The sequence below is a fragment of the Cimex lectularius genome, unplaced genomic scaffold (genome assembly GCF_000648675.2).
Source record: "Cimex lectularius strain Harlan isolate CLEC.00 unplaced genomic scaffold, Clec_2.1 scaffold320, whole genome shotgun sequence".
NCBI lineage: Eukaryota > Metazoa > Arthropoda > Insecta > Hemiptera > Cimicidae > Cimex > Cimex lectularius.
The window spans coordinates 293,566-318,305 of NW_019394176.1; the positions used below are offsets into that span (position 1 = coordinate 293,566).

The 24,740-nt window shown below is 36.0% G+C and overlaps 3 protein-coding genes across 5 annotated transcripts in view; 1 reads left to right on the forward strand and 2 right to left on the reverse strand.

The window, feature by feature from the left end:
- The first annotated feature begins 682 nt into the window (after positions 1–682).
- Positions 683–8,332, forward strand: LOC106663181 (E3 ubiquitin-protein ligase MARCH6). Of its 3 annotated transcripts, XM_014387826.2 has the most exons (10): positions 683–792; positions 857–1,112; positions 4,971–5,128; positions 5,185–5,425; positions 5,485–5,781; positions 5,847–6,126; positions 6,192–6,319; positions 6,378–6,653; positions 6,715–6,915; positions 7,064–8,332. In XM_014387826.2, exons 3-10 carry the CDS (start codon positions 4,989–4,991, stop codon positions 8,156–8,158), a joined length of 2,658 nt encoding a protein of 885 aa, XP_014243312.1. In that variant the 5' UTR covers positions 683–792; positions 857–1,112; positions 4,971–4,988; the 3' UTR covers positions 8,159–8,332. The 3 variants fall into 3 exon arrangements, with proteins under 3 accessions (XP_014243312.1, XP_014243310.1, XP_014243311.1); XM_014387824.2 differs by lacking the exons at positions 683–792; positions 857–1,112 and adding an exon at positions 1,251–1,286; XM_014387825.2 differs by lacking the exons at positions 683–792; positions 857–1,112 and adding an exon at positions 1,314–1,333.
- Positions 8,333–10,798: 2,466 nt separating this feature from the next.
- On the reverse strand, positions 10,799–12,889 carry LOC106662961. The gene is made up of 4 exons (XM_014387417.2): positions 12,787–12,889; positions 11,779–11,992; positions 11,292–11,722; positions 10,799–11,230 (listed from the first exon to the last, which is right to left on the reverse strand). The coding sequence occupies exons 1-4, from the start codon at positions 12,803–12,805 to the stop codon at positions 10,806–10,808; spliced, it is 1,089 nt and encodes a 362-aa protein (XP_014242903.1). The 5' UTR covers positions 12,806–12,889; the 3' UTR covers positions 10,799–10,805.
- Positions 12,890–17,560: 4,671 nt separating this feature from the next.
- The window catches only part of LOC106663101 (E3 ubiquitin-protein ligase ZNRF2), a 28,808-nt gene continuing 21,628 nt past the window's right edge, over positions 17,561–24,740 (reverse strand). Inside the window, exons 2-4 of the mRNA XM_014387677.2 lie at positions 19,905–20,000; positions 18,096–18,201; positions 17,561–18,034 (exon numbers count right to left, since the gene is read on the reverse strand). Coding sequence (XP_014243163.1) covers positions 17,977–18,034; positions 18,096–18,201; positions 19,905–20,000 — 260 coding nt within the window. The 3' untranslated portion in view covers positions 17,561–17,976. The remainder of the gene's footprint in view (positions 18,035–18,095; positions 18,202–19,904; positions 20,001–24,740) is intronic.

Here is a 24,740-nt window from a genome sequence, read left to right on the forward strand (position 1 = left end):
ATTAAAAAAAATCCAAATAAATAATAATACTTGTAAATTTTCTATAATGATAATGAATACAACTTAAACTGTGTATCTAATGACGTTGAATGTATTTTCTGTTAGTTTTTTTTAATAAATACTTTTTATTTATTTTTTCCATTATAAAAGCATATACTATTATAAAACCAGAAAGGTCGATCTTGTTATATGAATAAATAAAAATTACATGTAACAAAAATGAAGAAATTTTATGCTAAATAGGAAAAAGTGACAGTAGTATAATGAAATGTAAGGTCAGAATAAATTTGTTTTATTTTCTTTATAATATTTTTTTAAATTTTCCTTCATTTGCATGCTCCAATAAATTACTACATGCTAAATTATAATATTTATTAACGTGTTTTATTATTATTATTATTATTACTGGTATGTTATATTGTATGTAATGTAGGCCAACCTCCATACACATCTGTATTGTCTGAGGCTGTAAGAGATAAAAAAAAATTCCATATTCCATATTTTTCAATAGTTAGATTAATACAACTTAAACTATTTAACGACATTGAATGTATTTTCTGTTAGTTTTATTAGTAAATAATTTTTTTTTCATTTATTTTTTTTTCCGATTTTGTTAACAATATGATTATTATTTTGTATTGCAGAGCCTATTTATTAATATTTGGAAATAATTGTAAATAGGCGCCAGTCCAAAATAGGCCTTCGTCTACGAACTACGAAGAACGATGCCGTGGGACGTAGAGCAACACTGTTCGTCGTAGAGGCGAGGCTGACTGCTGACAGCCGAGAGAGGTGAAAACTGAAAAATCCCCTACAAATGATTTCAGGTTATTGACAAGGCCGTTTTTCTCTCCAGGTCTACGGTTTTCCCGTTCCTCCGTTTCGATTTTCCTTTATTCCGACAGGATTTTCTTCGGCCGCAGCCGTCCCAGCTGCCTCAGAGGCCAGATAAGAAAAACACCCGAGTCCCAAACCCCAGAGGTGTCAGTTTGTGCGACTATCTCGTCCTGAGGGCCGCCGAAGGGAGCCGGGGTTGAGATGATCTCAAGCTAAGCGGACCCCGTTTTCCTCCCCTCATGGAAAAAGACGTCTGATTTAATAACGTCTCATCGGTAAGTCCGTCCTTCTAAGTATTTTCGCCCTTCTTCAACGACGAATGTTTCATATTGACAGAACATGTGTTTTCCCAAGACAGTTTTTTTTCCTTTATTTTACATTTTGTGTGTAGTTTTTTTTTAATTTTTTTTTTTTTAGTTTTGAAAACAATGAGTTCAAAAAGTTTCAAGGTAACCAGTTAGAAAGTTTTACGCGGTCGAGACAGTCGGAGCGAATGGTAAGCGATGGCCGATGTCTGCTCACTGCAGGCATTTTTTGACAGGAGAGCCGACTCGATAAACCATCAGCCAAATCCAAACCAACCGATCCAATTACCCTCACTCTTTACTCGAAATACCATATAAAAAAAACCTTAATTTATTAAAATCAACAAATTTTTGCCATCTGAAAGCAGAAACACAATATTTTCCACACATGTGCAGGTTCTAACATGCCCTTTCACGGTTCGAATCTTTATTCTCTGCGACAAACTCATTTATGACAGGAATCACTTGTGTCGAAAAATAATTTAATGTAGGTAAAACTACTGATAACACTTGGTCGTGTGGTTAAGGTGTCAGATCCATATTTGCCATGCTTGCGGTCTAGGTTCAAATCTTGGCAGATCCCATGATTTTGTAATTGATGATGATACAAATAATGTATTGCAAAGTGGTTTCACCTCTAGTCCATGATACCGAACAGATAGTTGAACATTCAACCCTCCTTTATCACAATAATTAATTTACTTATAAGATTGCTTTGGTCAAGTGGTTAGGGTGTCAGATTCATATTTGCCACCCTAGCGGTTCTAGGTTTGAAACCTATCGGATCATGATTTTTTAATTGATAATGATATGAATAATATTAAGTGGTTTCACGTTTGATGGTAGTTGGATGTTCAGCCCTCCTTTATGACAATAATAAATTTACTGATAAGACTGTTGGTGCAGTGGTTAGGGTGTCAGATTCGTATTTGCCATGCTAGTGGCTCTAGGTTCGAATCCCGGCAGATCATGATTTTTTTAAGTTGATAATGATATGAATAATCTAAAGTGGTTTCACCTCTAGTCCACGACACCCAACAGGTAGTTGGACGCTCAACCTCCTTTATGACAATAATTAATTTAATTATAAGACTGCTTTTGTCAAGTGGTTAAGGCAGCAGATTTGTATTTGCCATGCAAGCGGTTCTGGGTACGAATCCCAGCAAAGCCAATGATTTTTTAATTGATAATAACATGAATAATGTATTGTAAAGTAGTTTTGATCCCTTGTCAGTGATATCTGAGTAGTAGGACATACAGACCTCCTTTATGACAATAATTAATTTACTTATAAAACTGCTTTGGTCATGTGGTTAGGGCGTCAGACCATATTTGCCGTGCTAGTAATTCATGGATTGAATCCAAGCAGAGCCCATGATTTTTTTAATTGATAATGATATAAATAATGTAAAGTGGTTTCATGTTTCATCCACGACACCCAATGAATAGTGGGACATTCATCCCTCCTTTACAACAATAATTAATTTACTGATAAGACTGTGTTGATCGAGTGGTTAGGGTGTCAGACTCATATTTGCTACCCTAGCAGTTTGGTTCTGGCTTTGAATCCCAGCGGAGCTGATGATTTTTTAATTGATAATGACATGAATAATGTATTGTAAAGTAGTTTCGATTCCTTGTCTGCGACATCTGAGTAGTGGGAAGTTAGCCCTGCTTTATGAAAATAATTAATTTTCTTATAAGACTGCTTTGGTCAAGTGGTTTGGGCGTCAGATTCATATTTGCCATGCTAGCTTTTCTAGGTTCTAATCGTGGCAGATCAGAATTTTTTAATTGATAATGATATGAATAATGTACAGTGGTTTCACCTCTAGTCCACGACACCCAACAGGTAGTTGGATGTTCAGCCCTCCTTTACGACAATAATTAATTTACTGATAAGACTGTGTTGGTCGAGTGGTTTGGGTGTCAGACTCATATTCGCCACCCTAGCGGTTCTGGGTTTGAATCCCAGCAGAGCCAATGATTTTTTAATTGATAATGACATGAATAATGTCTTGTAAAGTAGTTTTGATCCCTTGTCTGCGACATCTGAGTAGGGGGCATTCAGCCCTCCTTTATTAAAAAAAATAATTTACTTATAAGAATGCTTTGGTCAACTGGTTAGGACGTCAGATTCGTATTTGCCATGCTAGTAATTCAGGGTTTGAAACCCAGCAGAGCCCATGATTTTTTAACGATAATTATGCGAATAATGTATTGTTAAGTGGTTTTGACCTCTCGTCCGTGACAACCAATGCATAGCGGGACATTCAGCCCTCCTTTACAACAGTAATTAATATACTAATAATTCTGCGGTGTCGAGTGGTTAGTTTGTCAGACACATATTTGCCGCCTTAGCATTTCTGGGTTCGAACCCCAGCAGAGCTGATGATTTTTTAATTGATAATGATATGAAAAATTTAAAGTGGTTTCACGTTTCGTCCACGACACCCAACAGGTAGTTGGATATTCAGCCCTCCTTTATGACAATAATTAATTCACTTATAAGGCTGCTTAGGTTAGGGCGTCAGACTCATATTTGCCACCCTAGCATTTCTGGGTTCGAATCCCGGCAGATCATGATTTTTTAATTGATAATGATATGAATAATGCAATGTGGTTTAATTCCTTGTCTACAACACCCAACTGGTAGTTGGACATTCAACCCTACTTTATGGCTATAATTAATTTACTGATAATACTGCATTGTCGAGTGGTTCAAATGTGCCACGCTAGCGGTTCTGGGTTCGAATCTCGCCAGAACCCATGACTTTTCAATTGATAATGATAAGAATAATGGGCTGTCAAGTGGATTTGACCCCTCGTCAACAATGGTGAGCAATCCCCCTGTGCCCTCCTATAAACAGAATTTTTAAATTTTTTAAATTGATTTTGTATCTTCTTTTAGAAGGTTTTCGGGCACCATTTATCACCAAGGTCTATTTTTTGATTCTACCATATGTTTTTCTATTAAAAACTTTGTAGAACACCTTTTAACAAGCCTTTCTGTTTCAGTTTGTTCTATGTCTAATACACACAGTCCAGAAATGAATTAGTTTTGCGATAACAAAAGAAACTATTTAAGTTCGTCCCCCCCCCCCAACCAAATTCCTTGTTTTTCTTCTTTTCATGAAATTTCATTCATATTATCAAATTATTTTGTACTATTGATGTGAGAAGGTTGCCCATTTGTACCTCTCAGTCAAATCTACCGTTGCAAGTTGTGACTTGTAATTTCAATATGTAAATTTAATCATTTTAAACGATACTTCAACATTTACGTCGGACAATTACAAAAATTTCAATTGGAGTAAATTATCGAGTGAACTTTGCCATAATGAGGTGCCCGGTCGAAATATTAATCAATCTATTTATAAAATAAGTCCTTTAACACTTTTAATAATGAATTAAATACTGATAACACAATATTCCATGTTGTATTTATTTTATAAACAATCTATCCGGTATTAGTATGCGATTAAAATTCTTTTTATACTAAGATTCTACTTCTGTTCAACATTTACAGTTATTACGTAAGCTGAAATGCATGAATATGTAACAGTGAACGATGGTTGACGTTTGCATATCTCTTTCCTTAAACAAATTCACCACTTCATCAATCTGTTTTAATTTAAAGTATTTTTTATTTATTGATTTTACAACAAACTTTGGTGATTGCTGGTCATCCGTCAACGCTTTACCATTCGGTTTTGTCAAAATGTACATTCAGTTTGATTAAGTCTTGAGCAAAAACAGTTACATTTAAATACTTAGACTTTGTAACATTGGGATTTTTTTTATTTTGTAATTTTTTTTGTTTTTTAGAGAGCTGAGATTAAAACCATGATGGACGATGGTGTAAACGAAAACATATGTAGAGTTTGTAGGTCAGAAGGAAACTCCGACAGGCCTTTGTTCCATCCGTGCATATGCGCCGGGAGTATTAAATGGATCCATCAGGAGTGTCTTGTACAGTGGATGAGGTACGTTGTGTGTTAAATGAACTCGATAAAATGTAAAAAAAAAATCTTTGAAATAGGTACAGTCAGAAAGAATTTTGCGAACTATGCGGATACCGGTTTTCCTTCACTCCGATATACTCTCCGGATATGCCGAGGAGGCTGCCGTTACGCGACGTCGTCGGGGGCCTGTTGAGCAGCATGGCGACGGTGGTGAAGTGTTGGCTCCACTACACTTTCGTCGCCATCGCATGGCTTGGAATAGTACCATTAACCGCTTGCAGAATATACAGATGTCTTTTCAACGGATCAGTAGATTCTGTAAATAAAAGCAATTATTGAAAAACAGTAAAATAATAATTGACGCTTTTGTTTTACAGGTTTTAACGCTTCCTCTAGATATGTTGTCAACTGAAAATATAGGATCGGATATATTCCATGGGTGTTTTGTCGTGACGTGCACCCTTTTTGCGTTTATCGGCCTCGTATGGCTCAAGGAGCAGATCGTGCTCGGTGGAGGTCCGGATTGGCTGGAAAGGGGCGCTGACGAGCAGCCCATCGGGCAGAACTTGCCACCTCAGCAGATCCAACCTCCTTTACCACCGCCACCGCCTCCACCACTACTCGTTCAAGAAAGACAAGGCAACAACAATCCTCAAGAGCCTCCAATAAACGAAGTATTTTTTTTTTTATAAAAATCTTTTTTTTTACCTGCGTATATAATTTATTATTATTCTCATAGGAAGTTGGTGAAGGGGGTTTTGGCGAAGGCGGTGTCGAAGAAGGGGTGATGGCAGGCGGTGACTGGAATCCGCTCGACTTGGACAGGGCCGCGGAAGAGCTTACCTGGGAGAGACTCTTGGGCCTTGACGGTTCTCTTGTTTTCTTGGAGCATGTATTCTGGGTCGTATCGCTCAACACGTTGTTCATCCTTGTATTCGCATTCTGCCCGTACCACATGGGCCATTTCGTCATTGTCGCTCTCGGTATGAAAAATCATGTCAACGCTTCACACTTTCAAGGTGAATACACTGAATGATTTTTAAATTGGATTTTTTATTGATTTTTGTTAATTTTAATTTTAAAGGACTCGTAACCACACTGTGCGGCTATTGTGTTATTGGGATTTGTCTAGTCGGGTTACATTCATTGGCAGCGCTTTGCAGTTTAGTGAAGTCAAGACGGGTCCTTGGCCATTGTTATGTCGTCGTAAAAGTAAATTTTTGAAAATTGTAAAAGTTTACGAATGGATTTAATATTTGAAAATTTTTAGGTGTCATTGCTATCTGTAGTGGAGATCGGCGTTTTGCCTTTGATATGCGGTTGGTGGCTCGATATCTGCTCTCTCTCCCTCCTGGACGCCACTTTGAAAGACAGAGAAGCGAGTTTTAGAATGGCGCCGGGTACATCCATGTTCATCCATTGGCTCGTCGGCATGGTCTACGTATATTACTTCGCCTCGTTCATACTTCTCCTGAGAGAAGTGATCCGCCCGGGCGTTTTATGGTTCCTTAGAAATCTAAACGACCCGGATTTTAGCCCGATTCAAGTAATTAAATTTAAAAACTTACCTTTTCGAATCGTTATAAAAAATTTGTCACTTATTTCAGGAAATGATCCACCTTCCGATTATAAAACATGTTAGAAGGTTGGTGACATCCGCTGTGATATTCGGTTCCGCCGTCATCCTCATGCTCTGGCTGCCGATAAGGATACTTCGTTTTATTATGCCACAGTTTCTTCCATATGTCGTTACCATGCAGGCAGAAGCTCAAGTCACCGAACTTTCACTAGAACTTGTTCTACTTCAGGTGTGTTTTATTGTAAGCCACTAATTTTGATTGTATATAATGAATGAATTGGTCTGTAGAATAAAGATCTGACCCTCAAATGATCCTTCATCATAATCTGTGTAATTAAATTACTTGATTAAATTGATAGTTTTTGATTATTTGACAGGTCATACTTCCAGCGTTGCTCGAGCAGTCTCATACACGTGCTTGGCTGAAGGCTCTGATTAGATTGTGGTGTGTGGTAGTTTCTCATATTTTGGACATCAAATCGTATCTCCTGGGAGAGATGCAGACTCAGTTGCCGCAGGTGAACGCCCTGGACCAGCAGGCGGCGGACGACAGACAGCCAGTCGACCTAGGCGCCGTGCACCACGCCCTGTTCCAGAGGGGAGGACCGACAGGTTTCCAGCCGTACGAGCGTCCTAGATTCTTTTTCCTGAGGCTTTTTGTCCTCGTGATTTTGGTATGCTGCAGCCTCGTAGGCGTCAGCCTTATTACGCTCACCGTTCCGGTCGCTTTAGGAAGGCAGGTCATGGTCCACTATCCTCAACTGACCAACTCCGGACCCGGAGGCCAAATCCACGAATTGTACACAGCGGCCTGTGGGACGTACATGTGCTGCGTTATGGCTAGAGCCGTCACTTTCATACTTTCTTGGCTGCCCCAAGGGAGAAGAGCGATCGTGGAAATGCTCTACAATTGGTTGGTTTTGACTGGAAAATCTCTGATTGCAGGGATTTTGCTTATAGGAATAATACCGTTACTATCGGGCCTTCTTCTCGAACTCATACTCGTTATGCCTTTGAGGGTGCCGTTGGAACAGACGCCTGTTTTGTGGTTCTGGCAAGATTGGGCGCTCGGTGTACTTTATACGAAAATCGTTTGCGCCATTACAATGATGGGCCCCGAATGGGCTATGAGACAAGCCATCGAAAGGGCTTACAGAGACGGCCTCCGCAATATGCAGTTGAAGTTCATCATTGTCGAACTCGCCATGCCCGTCATTGGCCTTCTGGCCATCGCCCTAGCTCTGCCGTACGTCATCGCCCAATCCATCATACCGTTGTTCGTCTCGAACACTTTCATACGAGTTGTCGTCGCACGAAGGATATATCCTTGTACATTACTACTCTTAGTCGTTTGCGTGCTTATCGTTTTTCACATTAAACAATTTGCAAAACTCTACGAGCACATCAAAAACGATAAATACCTGGTTGGCCGTCGTCTTGTCAACTATCATCATAAATCTTTAACTTCTTAAATAAAAGAAAAAAGAAAAAAAATATATATACAAAAATGGAATTAAAAAAATCCTGAAAAAAATGGAAGAAGTGGAGGTTTTGTAAATAATTATAGACAACAAAATAATTTTTTTATTATAAATTAAGCTAAATTTGTTTTCGATGTATGAATCTGTAAATAAAGGGTAGTAAACTGAAATATTAATCATTATAACACGATTCATTTAAACTTTTTTTCTTCATTTTAGATATTATTAAGAATAAATTGAATTGGTGGTATCTCACAAGGCTGACTAGACATTTAGTTGCCCTTTGAAGTCGGTCAACTACTGCTTTTAATATCCTCATTCTTTGCCCCACTATCTTTGTATTTTCTTTTTTATTTCGTCCTTCTAGGTTGGAAAGAATCTGAGTGGCTCCGGCTGAATCTTGACTCTTCCGAACACTGGTCAATGTCGGAGTTGTATGACTTTATTACAGAGAACTTTTAGCTCCATAATATAAATGTACTGGGAGGCATTTGGAACAATCTCAAGTGGGCCTGAAGAAGGCCTATCAGGTGAAATGATATTGAAATTATTACGACATGGCCAAAAAGCCCATGGGTTTTTAGTGTTTATGACAACTATAAGGATAATATAACTTAAAACGAATTGATTAAAATCAGCTGTGTATATTGTGAACAGGCATGGCTGTAGGGGCTGCTCTGGGGGATCCCTGCTTAGGAACATGAGAAAACAAAACCCTGAGAGATTCAGCAGGTTTGTAGAATAATAAGTTGATTGTCAATCAACTTGTCAGCCTCTTACGATCAATAATTAATAGTAGAGAATAGCTTGTTGGCCATCCTCGGTCAACAACTGAAACCACTCCAACAAAGCCCTGTTGGGCTTTCTTCACATTATTCTGCCAAATGTAATTACTTCTTTTCTTTGTATTTTATTCGGCAAGTTTCAACATGGAAATTGCAGTCTGACTTCATCTTAGTTAATCCCCAATGTTTTGGGGACCATGGTAACCGAGTGGTTAGCATGAGAGACTTGGCTTGTAGACCCCGTGGTCGTGGGTTCGATTCCCACTGTCACCAATGGCCTTTTTTTCACAATGCATTCCCATCCATGTAGCATACAACACGCCTGCCAAAGTACAACGTTTTTGCAATTTTACCACAAATTTTCTCATACTGGTCATTCCAAATAATTAAATTTTATTATAGTTTGACTATGTTTAGCTTTTCATTTATCATTTGTATTTTTTATTATCATGTATATACAATCCTTATACTTTGTTTGTAAATAAGATTCACCGGTATAAATTAATTCTTTGTAAATAATAAATTATTTTATATTATATTCTAATACTTATGAAGAGAGGTTGGGAAGAAAGCCGCTAGGTAAAGGAACTAAGGAGCGGAAATTTCTTTAATTTTCGAATACAGTAAAAGAAAAATGAAAAAATCGCTTGGCTTGTAAAAATTTAACTGCCAAACTGTGGCAGATTAGGAAAGACGTTGAACCCTAGTCCATGGAGAGCGGGTCGAAAAGGGAATAAAGGCTTACTGACTAGACTACGCGTAAGTCATACAAGAATAACGTACGGGCTGAACTGAACTTATTTTTCTGTGATCTGTGCATAGTCTTGAGCCACGGTGGCTGGCACAGATCGCTCTTTTGGTACATCGGACTGTAGGGATTTTTAAATTTATACGATGTTTGTATTTATTCAATTTATTAAAATTAATTTAATTTATTAGCATGAAAGAAACAGGTTGTTTCATCCCGTTCTGAGGAATATCGACTACTCTGGTGTGAGTGTGAGATATCTGGAAAGTAAAAGTAAGTTATTAGCGAGAATGGATTTGGTTTAATCCTGCCATGAGGAATATCGATTACTCTGGGGAAGTGAATATGACCAGACATGTTTGTGTAAGGTGGTGATGTATATGTATTGTATGTTTTATGTATATTCTCTAGTTGAAAACCTGAGCTACAAATGAGAAGCTAGAATTTTAGGTTATCGTCTTAGTTTTCATATAAAAGTCATTAACTGCAGAGGGGCCGGTAATGAACTCAACTGCTTCTCGGCCCCTAAACTTATCACATTATTATTGTTATTATTATTAAGCGATGAAACCGACTGGTGAGGTAGGATTTTTAGGAGTATCTTTTTGACTATTTTGCCTCGGGTAGGAAGAGACATGAGAGACTATACTGCATAAATCTATGATTAAAAATATGAGTTTATTTATGTGTACATGTCTATAGCAGACGACATTTCTCATCTGTCTCAGGATCAAAATTGGCCATCCATAAATTGAGAAATTGGCCCAGCCGTCTAGCCTCTTGTCAAAAAGTACCCTAACAAAGAGAGGTCCGACTTCAGAGGCCATACTGAATAAATTTATGATTTTAAATGTATTTATGTGTACATTGAACAATTAATAATATAGAATGAAACATAAATTTTATTAAACAAAAAAATATATATACCATTAAATTTGAACGAATTGCAAGATTTATATATTTTTAAACCTAACCTTTTATATATTTTAACATATATTTTTTTGGCAAATTTTTATAAATATAACATCTAATAAAAACGATTTTAGTTGAGAAAAAAAAATGTTTTAAGAATTAACAAATTAACAGTACAAACAGATCAAAAATGTTATTTTCTCTCTATTAATAATCTGCAAATGCTTGATTTTGTTGTAGGGAAACTTTCCATTGAGGTTTCTGAGCTTAAATCTTTGTCGCTCGTAAAGCTCAAAGAGGGAGAGATGATAGTGGGAATTTTCTTCCGTACAGATTGATTCGTCGAGTCTGTTTCGACATAACTCGGTTTTATTTTTTCCCTCCATTCGTTCTCCACGACGCTGTCTGAAGAGCTAGAGAAGGTCGAAGCATTCGGCAACGTTTTAAATACCGGCCTTTCCTCGGAGTCTTTTAATATGTTCATCATTTCATATGAAACGTCGATTTCCTGGTCAATTTTACACGGTTCGTAAAAAATTGACTGCTTACGTATAAAGTTACGCTTTGAGTCGACAAAGATCTCGCCCTTGCACAAAACATTCATGTCTTTGTTCACGCCTAAAAAATAAAAATTGTACGAGATATGACAAATAGGATTTCTTTTTCTGTCAAATTTTACCTGTAAATAATTCATTAATCATATCTGCCATTTGAACGTCAGTGTGACTCGAGTTGATTTCAATTTTTTCTGTTCTTGCAGATTTATTAGTCAATGTGCTTATTTGGCTCGTGGCGAGATCCTGCAAGGATGTACGTTGGGTATCGGAGACTATGGTGTGCTCATTTTCGCCGAGTGTTGAACCAGGCGATGAAAAATAACAGTCAAAATTATTCGGTGATTCTACTGAAGAGATACTGTCAGTGCTTAATTGAGTTATGTCTTGTACGGAGTGTTCGTAAGACTTGGGTGATAAATAGAAATCAGAAGGCATGGCTGAGGAAATGTCACTGTTGTAAGGGGACCGGAATGAATCGACATTCTCAAGTTTCTGAAATATTTTTTTCTTTCTGCCTACCTTTTCCTCATTTAAAACCTTCAGAAACTTTTTTCTAGAAATTCGACAGTTTTAAAGCAAAAAGTTACTAAATGATTATGTACTACTCACTTGTTAAGCTTCCCGCATACATTGGGTATGCGAAGGTATCGATATACTTTCCCGAGTATCTGAGACTTTTCCAAAAACGAATAGTGCCATTGGAAATACAACACGACTTGGTTGAAATAAATATGCAAATCTTTGTCTCTTGTACAGTTGCCGTAAAAAAAATTGTACCATTGTTGAATCGAGTATGTCAAAGGTGGCCTTTGACCATTCAAACCTAGAAAAACTCATTCAAAATTATTGATCCTTACCAACCATTTTTGAATGTCTATCCTAGCTTGGTCTGTGAGACGTGTGTAAAAGACCATAATTTAACTTAGAGGAATCAGTCGGGATAATATTGTCACCAGACCCACCATTGAATTTGGCGAAACGCTGACAGACCAAGATTGGAAAGGATCAAATTACACGATCATCACAGAGCAGACCCCAGTAGGAAATCTTACAATCATAGGCTTAAAAAACGATCTTCGATTTGGTCTCAGATAAAAAAAGTATTGATTTATTTAATAAACTCAACAACATGAAATTTATGACTTTCACCCAATCACACTTTGGTCCCGCCAAAGTTAGGCTCCAGACAGTGTACCCAGGAATTTCAGCCCTCAATATGTGCAGTTTTTAAATTTAGATAAATACTTATAACTGCCTTCTTTCCTATTTACAATTCACTCAAGTAATTGTACATTCCTCTATCGTATAGACAATGTCGATAGTCTCAATATTTTGCCATTAGCCTTCTTGCATTCACACTAATAAATACATTCAGTCTCAATATAAACCAAGCAAGATATCAAAACACGCAGACCTCACGAAAGATAGTTTGTGAGTAGAACCATAATTTTTCACCCGATTAATTGATTCAACTCGATCTTACATATTTCTGTCATTATAAATAGTCTAAAATGCAAAAATAACATCTGAGGTGAAAGGTTATTTTTTTTCACTCTGTATCGCATGTATTCATAAAAAAAACTTTGACACACTGACAATTTGACAAAATTTACTTACCAAAATGAATTGTAGACATTTTTAAACAAAATATATAATTAAAAAATGCCCAATAATTCAAATCTTGGACTTAAAACTAAATATGTCCTTCCTTCTCCTTAACCTACCAATGTGGCAGTCAGTTTAACCTTACCTTCAATTCAACCAACTTTTTTTTTCTAACATTAAAACTGATTTTGTCCATTAGATAAATATATCAGCAAAATAAAATAACTATTTAATATAAATTACTGTGTAAATAAAAATATTTTAAATGATTTCACAAATTTTTAGGTGAATTTTGTTTGAAAAGGGGGGGGGGACACGGCCATCATAATTATTGACTTATCATTTTAAAACCTAATAAAATCATCCTTTCATCCATTATGAACCATAAAATAAAACTATATGCATAATTTATAAGTAATATAATGTGTAATATAATAATAATAAATAATTACAAATTTACATAGTGTAAAATAAGTGATACCAAAGCATGGCTTGGATGTTCGTCAGCTGGATATTTTAAGGTAAGGAAAATGGCTAAGCAATCTATAAAAAACAATTATATTTATAATATTAAAAATATTTAATCAAAATTACATCAATGTTGATAAAATACATTATATTTTGTGGTCAATTTGACCAAATAACTTCTGTCAAATAATTAATCTTTTTATTGTAAGGTACTGGTTGAAATGAAAGTCACGATAGCTCAAGTGGTTAGAGCTGCGGCGTTTGAGCTGAAGGTCATGGGTTTGAATCCCGCACGTGCCACTGTTTTTCATTTCAACCGAAACCTTATAATAAAAAGATTAATTAATTGAAAGTTGATAAAATAGTTAAACTAAAAACATACAGGGTAATGAAAACCACTGCAATCTAGTTTTCCGATGATAAAAATGATTCCTTCGTAAGTTGTACTTCTGTTTTTCAATAATTATTGTAGCTCACTATGAAATAATACCCATGACAGACTTGGCGGGAACTTTTTTTAAATTTTGTTTTATTAGCTTTAAAAATATATACAATCATATTACATCAGAAAATACAATGCACAATGTATTACAGACACTAGAAGTTCAGGCCAGTCTATCAGAAAACCAACTATAGCGGGGTAAACACTCTTTTGTCAGGTAGATGTTGAGTGATACTTCTTGGATATCTTTCATTTCCTGTTCAATCGCCTGAAGTAATTGCGTATGTGGGAACTTTTACTTTGGGCAGACCTCAAAGATATGCTTGGTATCTTCTGGCTACATTGCATAGTAAACAGTTAGCATTATTCTTAAGTTTAAATTGATGAAGATACGCTCCGCAAATGGCTGACCTGTTTTTAAGCGGCAAATTGATGCTATTTGAGCACTCGGGATATCATACTTCCTAAAACATGGACTATGGCCGACTAGAAATAGGGGCTTGTAAAATGCATCCTTGTCAGAGTGGAAACATTTGCCAGTCTATATTTATTCTAACGGAAATATGAGGACGCAGATCTAAATAAGGAACTTCAACATTGAGGTAGTCAATATGAATGGCATCTTTAGCCAATTCGTCGACATATCCATTCTGTATGAAGCCTGAGTGAGCTTTGACCCAGAAAAATTTAACCATTTTTCCTTCCGACTTCAACTTATGTGAGTCTCAACATCTGATATATCACATGGTTGTTTTCATAGTACAATGGTCTAGTATTTTGAATGGAAAGCAAAGCAGTCATGGAGTCAGAACAAATGGCATATAATGTAAATTTATTATCAGCTTTACAAAATTCTAAAACTTCAATATGGCTAACAATTCAGCTGAGGATACGCTCATTTGGTATGGGAGTTTGTATTTTCATGCAATATATCTGCATCGTACAGAGCACATCCAACTTCTCCCTTGATCAAAGATCCTTCAGTATATATCACATTATAGTTCGGAAATCTCATGCTTATTTCTTGAAGAATCTTCTAATTAAAGAAAGAAGCGGGAAGGCTTTCTTAAAATATTTTCTCTTGGTGGGCAGATGTCAGCTTTTAAATGTACCCCGCAATGCCATAATTTGATCTAATTCTGTTTATTGTATTGTTTGTTCAACTGAAAATGATGAACCAAAGTCTTTTGTTAATATTCGGCTTGATGTCCAAATAAAAAGCGCCTGAAATCCAAAACTTGTCCTATTTTTCCGTACACTTCATTTTTTTCCTTCCTTGTGTTCGGATTGGATAATTCAAAACTTTGCCTTCCGTCATGGCTTGTTTTGCTGTACAATCTACAATTTTCTTTCCTCCAGCAGAAATTTACGACTTGCCTTTGAACTTCTGATTAATTTCCATAATATTACATACTAGTTAGAACGTTTGGGCTTCAGACGATAATTTTCAATGCTCTCTACTGAGCTCCTTGAAACTGTTAGAATAAATAGATTTTTCTTTCTTAACTAAAAGCCCAGTTTCATAGTTTTTGTTTCCGGCTAAAAAAGATTTCATCACAAAATTCTTAGTCATCATCTTCAATCTCTAGAGGTGGCTGACAGGATTCGATATCAACGATACCTATTGGTGTGTCTGAAAAATACTCCGAACAACATTTAAGATTTTTTTTTTAAAATGCATGTTGGTTGATGAGGCATAAAATATTGCCCAAGAAACTATCCTATTCCAATTTAATTTTGGCAATGACATCAATGCAGGAAATCCCGCTATAATTGTATTTTTTTTCAAACTCAAGCAGGGTTTTTTCCAAGCTTGGATTAATTAAAAATCTAAAGGGGCAAAGTTAGGTGAATAGGGTGGGCACAACCAAACAGAGCTCCACTAATTTTCTGCAGTCTTTTTCTTGGTAGAAAATGATCCCATTGTGATTAGCCAATACCAGTCAATTTTGGTCAATTGTTAACTTTAATAGCTCCAATTGAGTGAAATTTCACCAAAAGATCATAAAATTAAAGCACCCCTCCTTCCAACCCATGAAATTCACATTACTTTCTCGGGATTTAATCTGGCTTTTGGAATTGTTAACGGAGTCGTTTTCCCCAGAATTTTTCTGTCTGATCATTGTTTTAAAGGACACACTTTTCATCCCTAGCTATCAGGTCTTTTTAAAAACGAAGATGAATTTGGCCTCCAACAAACTAAGAAATATGTTGTCTCATGTCGTTGAGTGTGGGTTATTGGTGACAAAGAATTTGGTTACCGTCAATGGTCAAAGAAGTTCCAAATCAAAATTTTTCCCTTCTGAACTGAGCAATTTACGGATTGTGCTTTTTCTCCTAGTATCATCACTACTATGCAATAAAAATACTCAAATATGTGATATAAGATGCATTAAAAAATAAATAAAATAAAATGTGCAGCATGAATACCAGAAACATCAACCCACTAATATTTTTTTTAAATCCTAGATGTTTTTTATCTTTGGCCTAGTACATAATCATTTTGGAAGTACATATTATAGGAAAATTATACAATTTAAAATATACAAAATAAATAATTAAGCTTAATTATATTAAGCATGACTGTATTGCTCAGGGCTTTTTATTTTTTGTAATTATGCTTCTTGCGATTCTTGTGGTTAGCTGTTCATTAATCATTACATTATATGATTGTAACAAAATTTATATGTTTTTGTTGGTCATCTTAAAGTATATTTTTATTAGTGTACAGATGAAAAATTAGGATTCGAACTCAAGACATCCGGATCAGTTCCCCAGGATGCTTGAGCTATAATAATTTTGCCTTTAAGACACCAACTCATCTAAACTTTTCATAAAAATAATAAATCAATTAAAAATACATTGGTTTAAAGAACCAACTAAAGCATATAATATTAATTTATTAATATTCATGAAGGTTAATAAAAAATACACACCTTTAATAATTTTATTTTCAAACGTCTACAAGTTAGGTTTTTAAAAAGTTTAATACTTAAAACAAAGTTATACTCAAAAACAATGATAATAAACAATAATAATAATAAAAAGAATCTGGTTGTAGCTAATATATCCGACTGATAAATTTTTACAACAACAATGTACGTTTATAACAAAATAAAAATACTTTTATTTATTTACTTTTTAACAACAAAATTTAAAATTATGTACACAGTAAACCTTGGATTAAAGACGTGCTATTGTTAATTTAAAAAAGATTTTTTTAAGCAATGATAAAAACAAAAGTAAAATGTGAATGCTTAATTTTGTTCTCTTCTGTCTGTTGCAATGGTAGAAAAGACAACGTTGGAGTTTCATCATGTTTTCAATTTTTAAACTCATTAAAAAAAAAAAAAAAAATCCTGACGCCATTTTAGCTATTTACTTTTAAATATATCACATGAACATTTCCTTAAAGGTAACGCTTTCACCAAAGTTAATCCGAGAGGCTTGCATATCTTTATAGAAAATTAAGGAAAAAAAAATAAAGAGCAAATTTCATCCTCGCTTTCTTCCTACTTTTCACTAACTCGAATCATCCATTCACAAGTCCGAAAACGTAGGAAAAAACAAAACAAAAAACTAAAAATTGACTATCTTTTTAAAAACATCGATTATCATAAAAAATCCTTTTCTTGTTTGAATAATCTTAATTTTAAAATTTAATATTTTTTTAATTACAATTTTTTTTTCCCGACGTTCACTTTTCACACCTTTTCCGCGGCTATGTGTCATACTTCAAAACTTCACCCAATCGCCTCAGGTCTTGTAATTAACAAAATAAAAAATCGATGTACACTAATTAGGCTCCTTACTTCGGGAGTATTAGTTTTATCAGACGCCCGCTATTTATTTTGTCATTTTTTTATTTTATTTTGTAATAAAGTTGAAGATATGAATGTACATTTTGGGTGGATTTCCTGGTTGCTCGGCAGGATTTTTGGGTTTCCCAATAATTGTCAAAAACTTCCTTTTTAAATCTAAACAATAAAACTTAACTATACAACTGAAAGATTGCAGTCCATATCACAAATAAAAGTTATCTTTCACATAAAAACAATCTCTACTTTTTTTTTCGTTTTCTTTTTCTTTCTTTTTTTTAAAAAGCTTGCATTTTTTTTTGGTTTTGTTTTGCGATGTACAAGAAAGCTATGTACAAACTTTATTAAACAAGGCTTTTTTTGTATATTTTTTGTTATCTATTATGATTTTTTTTTTTGATTTGTAGTACTTCACCAACCTAATTTGCTACCATTTGGGGTGCATTTCTTTCTTTTTCGTTTTTAAATAGTTTCTCAGTCTCCTGGATGCTCAGGGCAACTCCTATTCACATCAAACCATCGGTCGATACAACTAAAACAATATGAAGAGGAAATGAAATTATATGTATATAAATTTGATGTGTTCATCTTACCTTTTATGGTATATGCAAAGACAGGGTAGTCTCGCGATGGTATTGCCTTGGGTTAACTCCTCTAGACAAATAACACATTCACCTTTGTCTTCTGTCAACACATCCTCTGAAAAATAAAATATAACATAAATAAAAATAATCGACAAAGCAAAAAAAAANAAAATAAATAAATAAATAAATAAATAAATAAATAAATAAAAACCGATAAATGCTACAGGATTTGAATCATGGAGGGGGGAAGTGTACTACAAAAGATTTGGTTTGTAGTCATTAGTGGTGGGTTTGCAATAATCAGTGGTAGCTTTGTGTTAACTGTTGGTGAGTTGTGATCTACAGTTGGGTTTTTGGCATCAGCTTTCTTTCTGGTCATCAGTGGTGTGTTTATAGTCAGCGGTAGCTTTGTGTTCATCATTGGTGAGAAAGGTACAGTAAACCAGAAGGCAGAAGGGCCTGGAAAACACAAACCCTGCTTCCTATACCCCATCCATTTGTGAGTTTGTAATCATCAGGGCTGGTTTGTCATCATTGGTGGTAGCTTTGTGTTAATCACTGGTTTTTGGACATTGGCGGTAGGTTTGTGGCAACAGTGTTTTGTTTCTGGCCATCAGGGGTGAGTTTGTAGTCGTATATTTTACGGTGACTGGGGTGGATGCAATACCCAGACTTTTATAACATCCATTTTCACATTATTTAGGTAGCTTTGTGTACATCATTGGTGAGGAAGGTACAAAAGCCAAAAGGATGCAGTGCCTGGAGAGCACAAACCCAGCTTCCTTGTATCCTCCATTCATTGGTGAGTTTGTGATCATCAATGATTGGTTTGTAGTCATCAGTGGTAGGCTTTTGCTTCAGTGTTTGGTTTCTGGCCATCACAGGGGTGAGTTTGCAGTCAGTGGTAGCTTTGTGTTCATCGTTGGTGAGGAAGGTACAATAAGCCAGAAGGGTGCAGTGCTTGGAGAGCACAAACCCAGCTTCCTTGTATCCTCCATTCATTGGTGAGTTTGTGATCATAAATGATTGGTTTGTAGTCATCAGTGGTAGGCTTTTGCTTCAGTGTTTGGTTTCTGGCCATCACAGGGGTGAGTTTGTAGTCAGTGGTAGCTTTGTGTTCATCATTGGTGAGGAAGGTACAGTAAGCCAGAATGATGCAGTGCCTGGAGAGCACAAACCCAGCTTCCTTGTATCCTACATTCATTGGTGAGTTTGTGATTACCAGTGATTGTTTCTAATTGTGTTGTTGGTGAGTTTATGATCTACCGTTAGTTTTTTGGTCATCAGTGATGGGTTTGTAATCATCAGAGGGTAGGATTGCATTGATGATCTCGATCATAAATAATGTGAAAATGGATGTTATCAAAGTCTGAGTATTGCATTCACCCCCAGCCACCGTAAAATATACACCGGGATAAATGGCTGAGGGTTAGCAAGGAAGTCGATAATCAGACCAAACTATCTATTAGGACACATTATCAACCATAAATGGTTTCAAGCCATAACGACTTGCCAAAAATAAAGATTCAGACTATGATTAAGGTTAAGTCATCAGTTCATCCAACATGTAGAAACGAATGGCAGAGAAATGGTGAGAATCCTTCTTCTGGACACCCTGCTCTTGATTACAGCTCTGCTCCATTACAAGGTTTAGCTCGATAGGCTTTTAGGTTTGCTCCTGTTTTGATACTTTACAGAATACAGGAAATAAGGGCGTTTTTCTGCAATATTCAACTGGGAAATCTAATGTCTTTCAAATAGGTTTAAAAAATGATGCCTGTTTATCTGCAGATGTAGGAGTTGTTTGTTGAAACTTACCATTGTATATCAGTCTTGGTTTAGTGAGGCACATAACCAGATGACACTCGATGTCATCGGGAAGGACAAATTTTGAACAGACGGGACATTTAATTCCTGAAACAAAAAAAAAGAACAGTTACTATAATAGCGTTTAGGTTTAATTAACGGATAAGGTCCGAACGAGGATTGAACCTTGAACTAAGTCAACATTGTTATATTGATTTTGACATTAAGCGGAGCTATTAATTTTGCATGTTTATTACCGGGGCCGTCACAATCCGGCAGATAATCCCTCAGTTCTGGTATGATGCTCCTGACTGTCTCGATGAGCCCGGGGTCCGGGTCGTTCTCTTCCGCATTCTGGATTGTTTCCATTTTAATAATAGAAAAACAAATATTTCGTTGTTTCCGAACTCCGATAAAACAAAAAACACCGACAGAGTAAGCAGGGTAAAGGAAACCGACAGCAGGTAGTCCAGAAAGTAGCCTGAGACCTGTGCTGAACTCTCTTGAAAAAAAAAACCCTTTTCTGAGCGAAAAGGGGGAAAATGCAACTACATAGTTTATGTCATGACGATACTACGATAATCTCGTGTAAATAAACAAAAGTTTTGACGAATTGCTGAAAAAGGCCTCTTGAGTAGAGAGAGAAGCAGGGGAAGAAAACATTTCTTTCAAACAGTCCACCTGACACTTGGATTTGGAAAAATAAGTTGGAAATAAATAAAATAGATTGGAAAAATAACTGTCACGAGCAGGATTCGAACCAGCCGAAGGTCCGTGGGTTCGAATCCTGCTCGTGACACTAATTTTTCATCTCAACCAAAAACCTCAGATTAATGGTTCATTGGAATAATTAATATGGTCAATTATGGCCATTAAAAAAATATGGATTAATTACTTATATTCATTGTTCTATTAAGAAAAAATAAGTAAGGTGTAAAATATAATAATGGGCAAAGTTGGTCCTTGCCTAACATTTTTCGACCTTACATTTTTACATGCTTAAAAGAACTTCCTTATACATTAATTTTCATCTCCAAAAGAAAAGAACAGCACATTCGAGGGTGAAAATAGTGAAAAATGGCACCCGAGGCCTCAAGTCTTTTTATGGCCTTTCTTCCATGATTAATATTTTTCATTCTTAAGCGTTAATATACGTCCAATCTTTAAAAGAAATCAACTGTGAGGGTTAAAGGTAAAATAATGATTGAACATAGTACTAGAGGACTCTTCCTTTGTTGATACTTTTTATTCTGATCGGTATGCTCAGCCATCTTCAGAAGACGATTGCATGGGAGGGTAAGAGGGGGCTGGGTTCTTCTATGGCTGGGCATATATACAAGTCAAAACGAAAAATATTAGCCAAGGAAGAGTCCTCGAGTAATATACATAAACCACATTAAATTACCATCAACAGTCACAAAGGTAAAAAGCGCTCTGATCAAGAGTCCACAAGTGCCTTATTTCACAATTTGCCTTTACATGGAGGTCGATTCTTCATTTGAAAACATGTGCTGTCTTTTCTTTTGAAGATGACGAAAATGTATAAACGAGTAAGAATGAAAACATGTTAACCAAGGTAAAAAGGTAAAAAGCTATCTAATCAAGAGTTCACAAGTGCCTTTTGTCACAATTTGCCCTTACATGCGGTCCGTTCTTCTTTTGAAGATGGCAGGACATGTGCTGTCTTTTCTTTTGAAGATGAGACTTATAATAAAAAGAGTCCTCGAGTACCTACATGCGCTGTTCCTTTATTTTGAAGATGGCTAGACTCATATAAACAGGTGAATGAAAAACATTAACCAAGAAAGAAAGGCCATACAAAAAAAGACTTCTAATCAAAAGAGTCCACGATTATATTTTTCCACAGTTTTCTGCATACATTACATAGGTGATAGTGAAAAAAATGCAATCGAGGAATCTTTTGATTAGAAGTCTATTTTTTTAGAAGAGTTCTCTTCCTTGGTTAAATATTCTGCATTCTGACCCGTTTATGTCCAGCCTTCTTCTGAAGAAAGGAAACAGCACATCTAAAGGCAAATTGTGAAAAAAGGCACTTGTAAAGTCTTTTGACTAGAGAACTTTACCCTTTTTCCTTTCAGGACAAAGCGAAGGCTCAGACAGATACCATTAATAGATCCATGGGGATACAACATATAACTAACTAGGAGCCGAGGAGGGGAGACCAAAAAACTTTTTGATAAAATTTTTTAGAAATTTCTCATCTACTTAATACTGTTGATAGAGATTTAGAAACAGTATTAAATATGTTGGGTTTAGCATTCAGAGGGATGTTGTAATTTAACATTAAGCCAGACAAAATTCTATTAAAACCCATCTTAGCAGTAGGCGACACATGCTTCAAATGATATTGGAAGATGATGCGAGTTGTAAGAATAACTTGCTTGTGTTATTATTAACTTTGTAGATGTAGATGTATCAGTCGGTGTATTACACTACGCCCTTTAAGAGCTAAGAGCTAGCTAACCCACGTTCTGTGCTTATGTGAGCACTACTGAGTCCTAGTTCATCAAGCAACTTGATTGGTAGGCCTAGTTTAAGCAGTTGAATTTCTTCTGCTGTTACGCTATACACTCCAGAGGACCTTCTCCTGTGGGAAAATATGGCTCCAGTTTGTCAGTAGGTGTGTTGGTGTCTCCTCTGCTTCTCAGAATGTGCACGTGTTGCGTTCTTCAGAAGTCCATTTAGTTTGCAGTGTCCTGTTAAGAATTCTGTTAGGTTCGAAGTTTTTTCCTGCTTTCTTTCATTCTGTTGTTTCTTCTGTTAATATTGTATGTAGGTCAATGGAGAAATATCGAGTACAATCAGAATGAGTGCAATGTACACAGATGTGAGTGTATTTATCTGTGTGACTGTATTGTAGAAGTTAGTTTTAGACTAGATTTTTGCATGCGTTGGGGCTGAAATGACCTAGATGTCCTTCAAATGTTCTGAATCTAGAACACTGGTGAGTTCCTTAAGAAATTTGATTAGTAGGCCCGGTATCAATGGTTGAATTTCTCCTGCGGTTAAGCTGAGAATCCCAAAACACTTCCTCCTGCAAGGTACTGCCACGGTTTAGAAAGTGTGTTGGTGTCTCCTCTACTTCTGTGCAGAATCTGCCCCGCTGTTAATCTTCTTTAGACGGCAATACAGTCTGCAGAGTGTCCTGTTAAGAATCCTGTTACGATTTGAAGTTTTTTCCAGGTTCCTTCGATGTATTTCCAAAATGTGCGAGAAGTTAGTTGGATTGTTCATTCCCAATGAGTGAATTCCACGGTTTCCGCATTTTCATTTTGTCTTTTTGCCTAAGGTACTCATTGATAGTGTAAATCTATATGCCAGAGAATGGCTCGGGACCTATGTTTGAGCTTAGTTCTTTGATGGCTGTTTGGCCATCATGTTTTAACATCTGCGCAGAAGTATTTTATATGATGGCCTCTTTTCCTTGGTAAATATTTTTAATTCTGACCCGTTCGTGTTTTTCCCATCGTCAAAAATGTAAGCGAATTAAGGGGCGAATTGTGAAAAAAGGCATCACTCGTGGACCCTTTTCATTAGAAGCCTTTTATACCTTTCTTGGTTAATATTTTTCATATCCAGCCATCTTCAAAAGAAAACAATAGCATGTGTGGGTAAATGGTAAAGTAATGCACTCGAGGACGTTTTTTTTTTTTAAAAAAAAAACCTTTTCCTTGATTAATATTTTCAATTCTTACGCGTTTGTACAGTTTTTGTCCTTTCCAAAAGAAAAGAATCGTACAATTTCACCCAAGGTCTCTTTTGATTAAAATTCTATGCTTCTTGTTCCTGACCAACATGAACATGTGTGCTTTTTACATTAATAAACACCCATTAAAAAACGGCAATTCAAATTCAATTAGAAAATCATCACAAATTAAGAATCATATCAGAACGCCAAGGGAAAAAAGAAAACAGACAAAATGTATTTGGATTCAGAATGAAAACATTACAAATACTAGAAAAAGAAACTTAACTAGTATAAAACTAATAAAATCCCATTTTACTGGCGTTTGTTTAAAGCATGTCTCTTATTCCGGTCCGCAAGCTTTCGCTATTACACTTACTGCATACTATCGTACTACATATACTTGTCGGAAGATTGGAAGACTTCTAATAACAATTGTTACGCAACTTGTTACTGTTATAGTTATTTTTATACGTAAGTTTCGGAAAAAGTAGTTTGGTCTGCTTATATCAGATAAAGGAGGATAGGAAGCCTAATGTGCAGATCACCCCACAGACCAAGAAATAGGAAAAAAGTGGGTTGGTTGGAGAATCAAGATTTGGATTGCAACATGATACTAGAAGATGTCGCATGGATTGTGCATAATGTGATGGCACGGGAATGGAAAAGAAAAAAAATGTTATGTCGAGGAGGAAGCCGGTTTTACCGTAGAGGATGCGTCGTATGTGTAGAACTTCGTCTTGAGGAGGCCGTTCGTCGGGTATGCACGTTCCGATGATGATCCCCATGTCTTAATCGGTTCATTTCCAGTCGTCATGTCGCCGTCGGGCCCATTTTCCACCTCGGTCCTTTTCGACAAACACAAAACGTAAACCAAACACTGATGGCTGTTGAAAATGGACGCCCTGGACGGACACTCCGGCATTACGATGTGACACGAACTCCTCGCGATACCGCATCAACACCTCGGACTTTTTTTTTAAATTTCACAAAAGGCTTTTATCGAAGAATTTTACTCGGGAATCTCAGATAATTTTTTTTATTTATTTTAATTTAGACAAATCAGGTGAAAAAGCGCAGCTGAAAACCTTTTCCTACAAGTCTCGTTTTTAAAATTTTCATTTTTTTTCTTCAAAAATTAT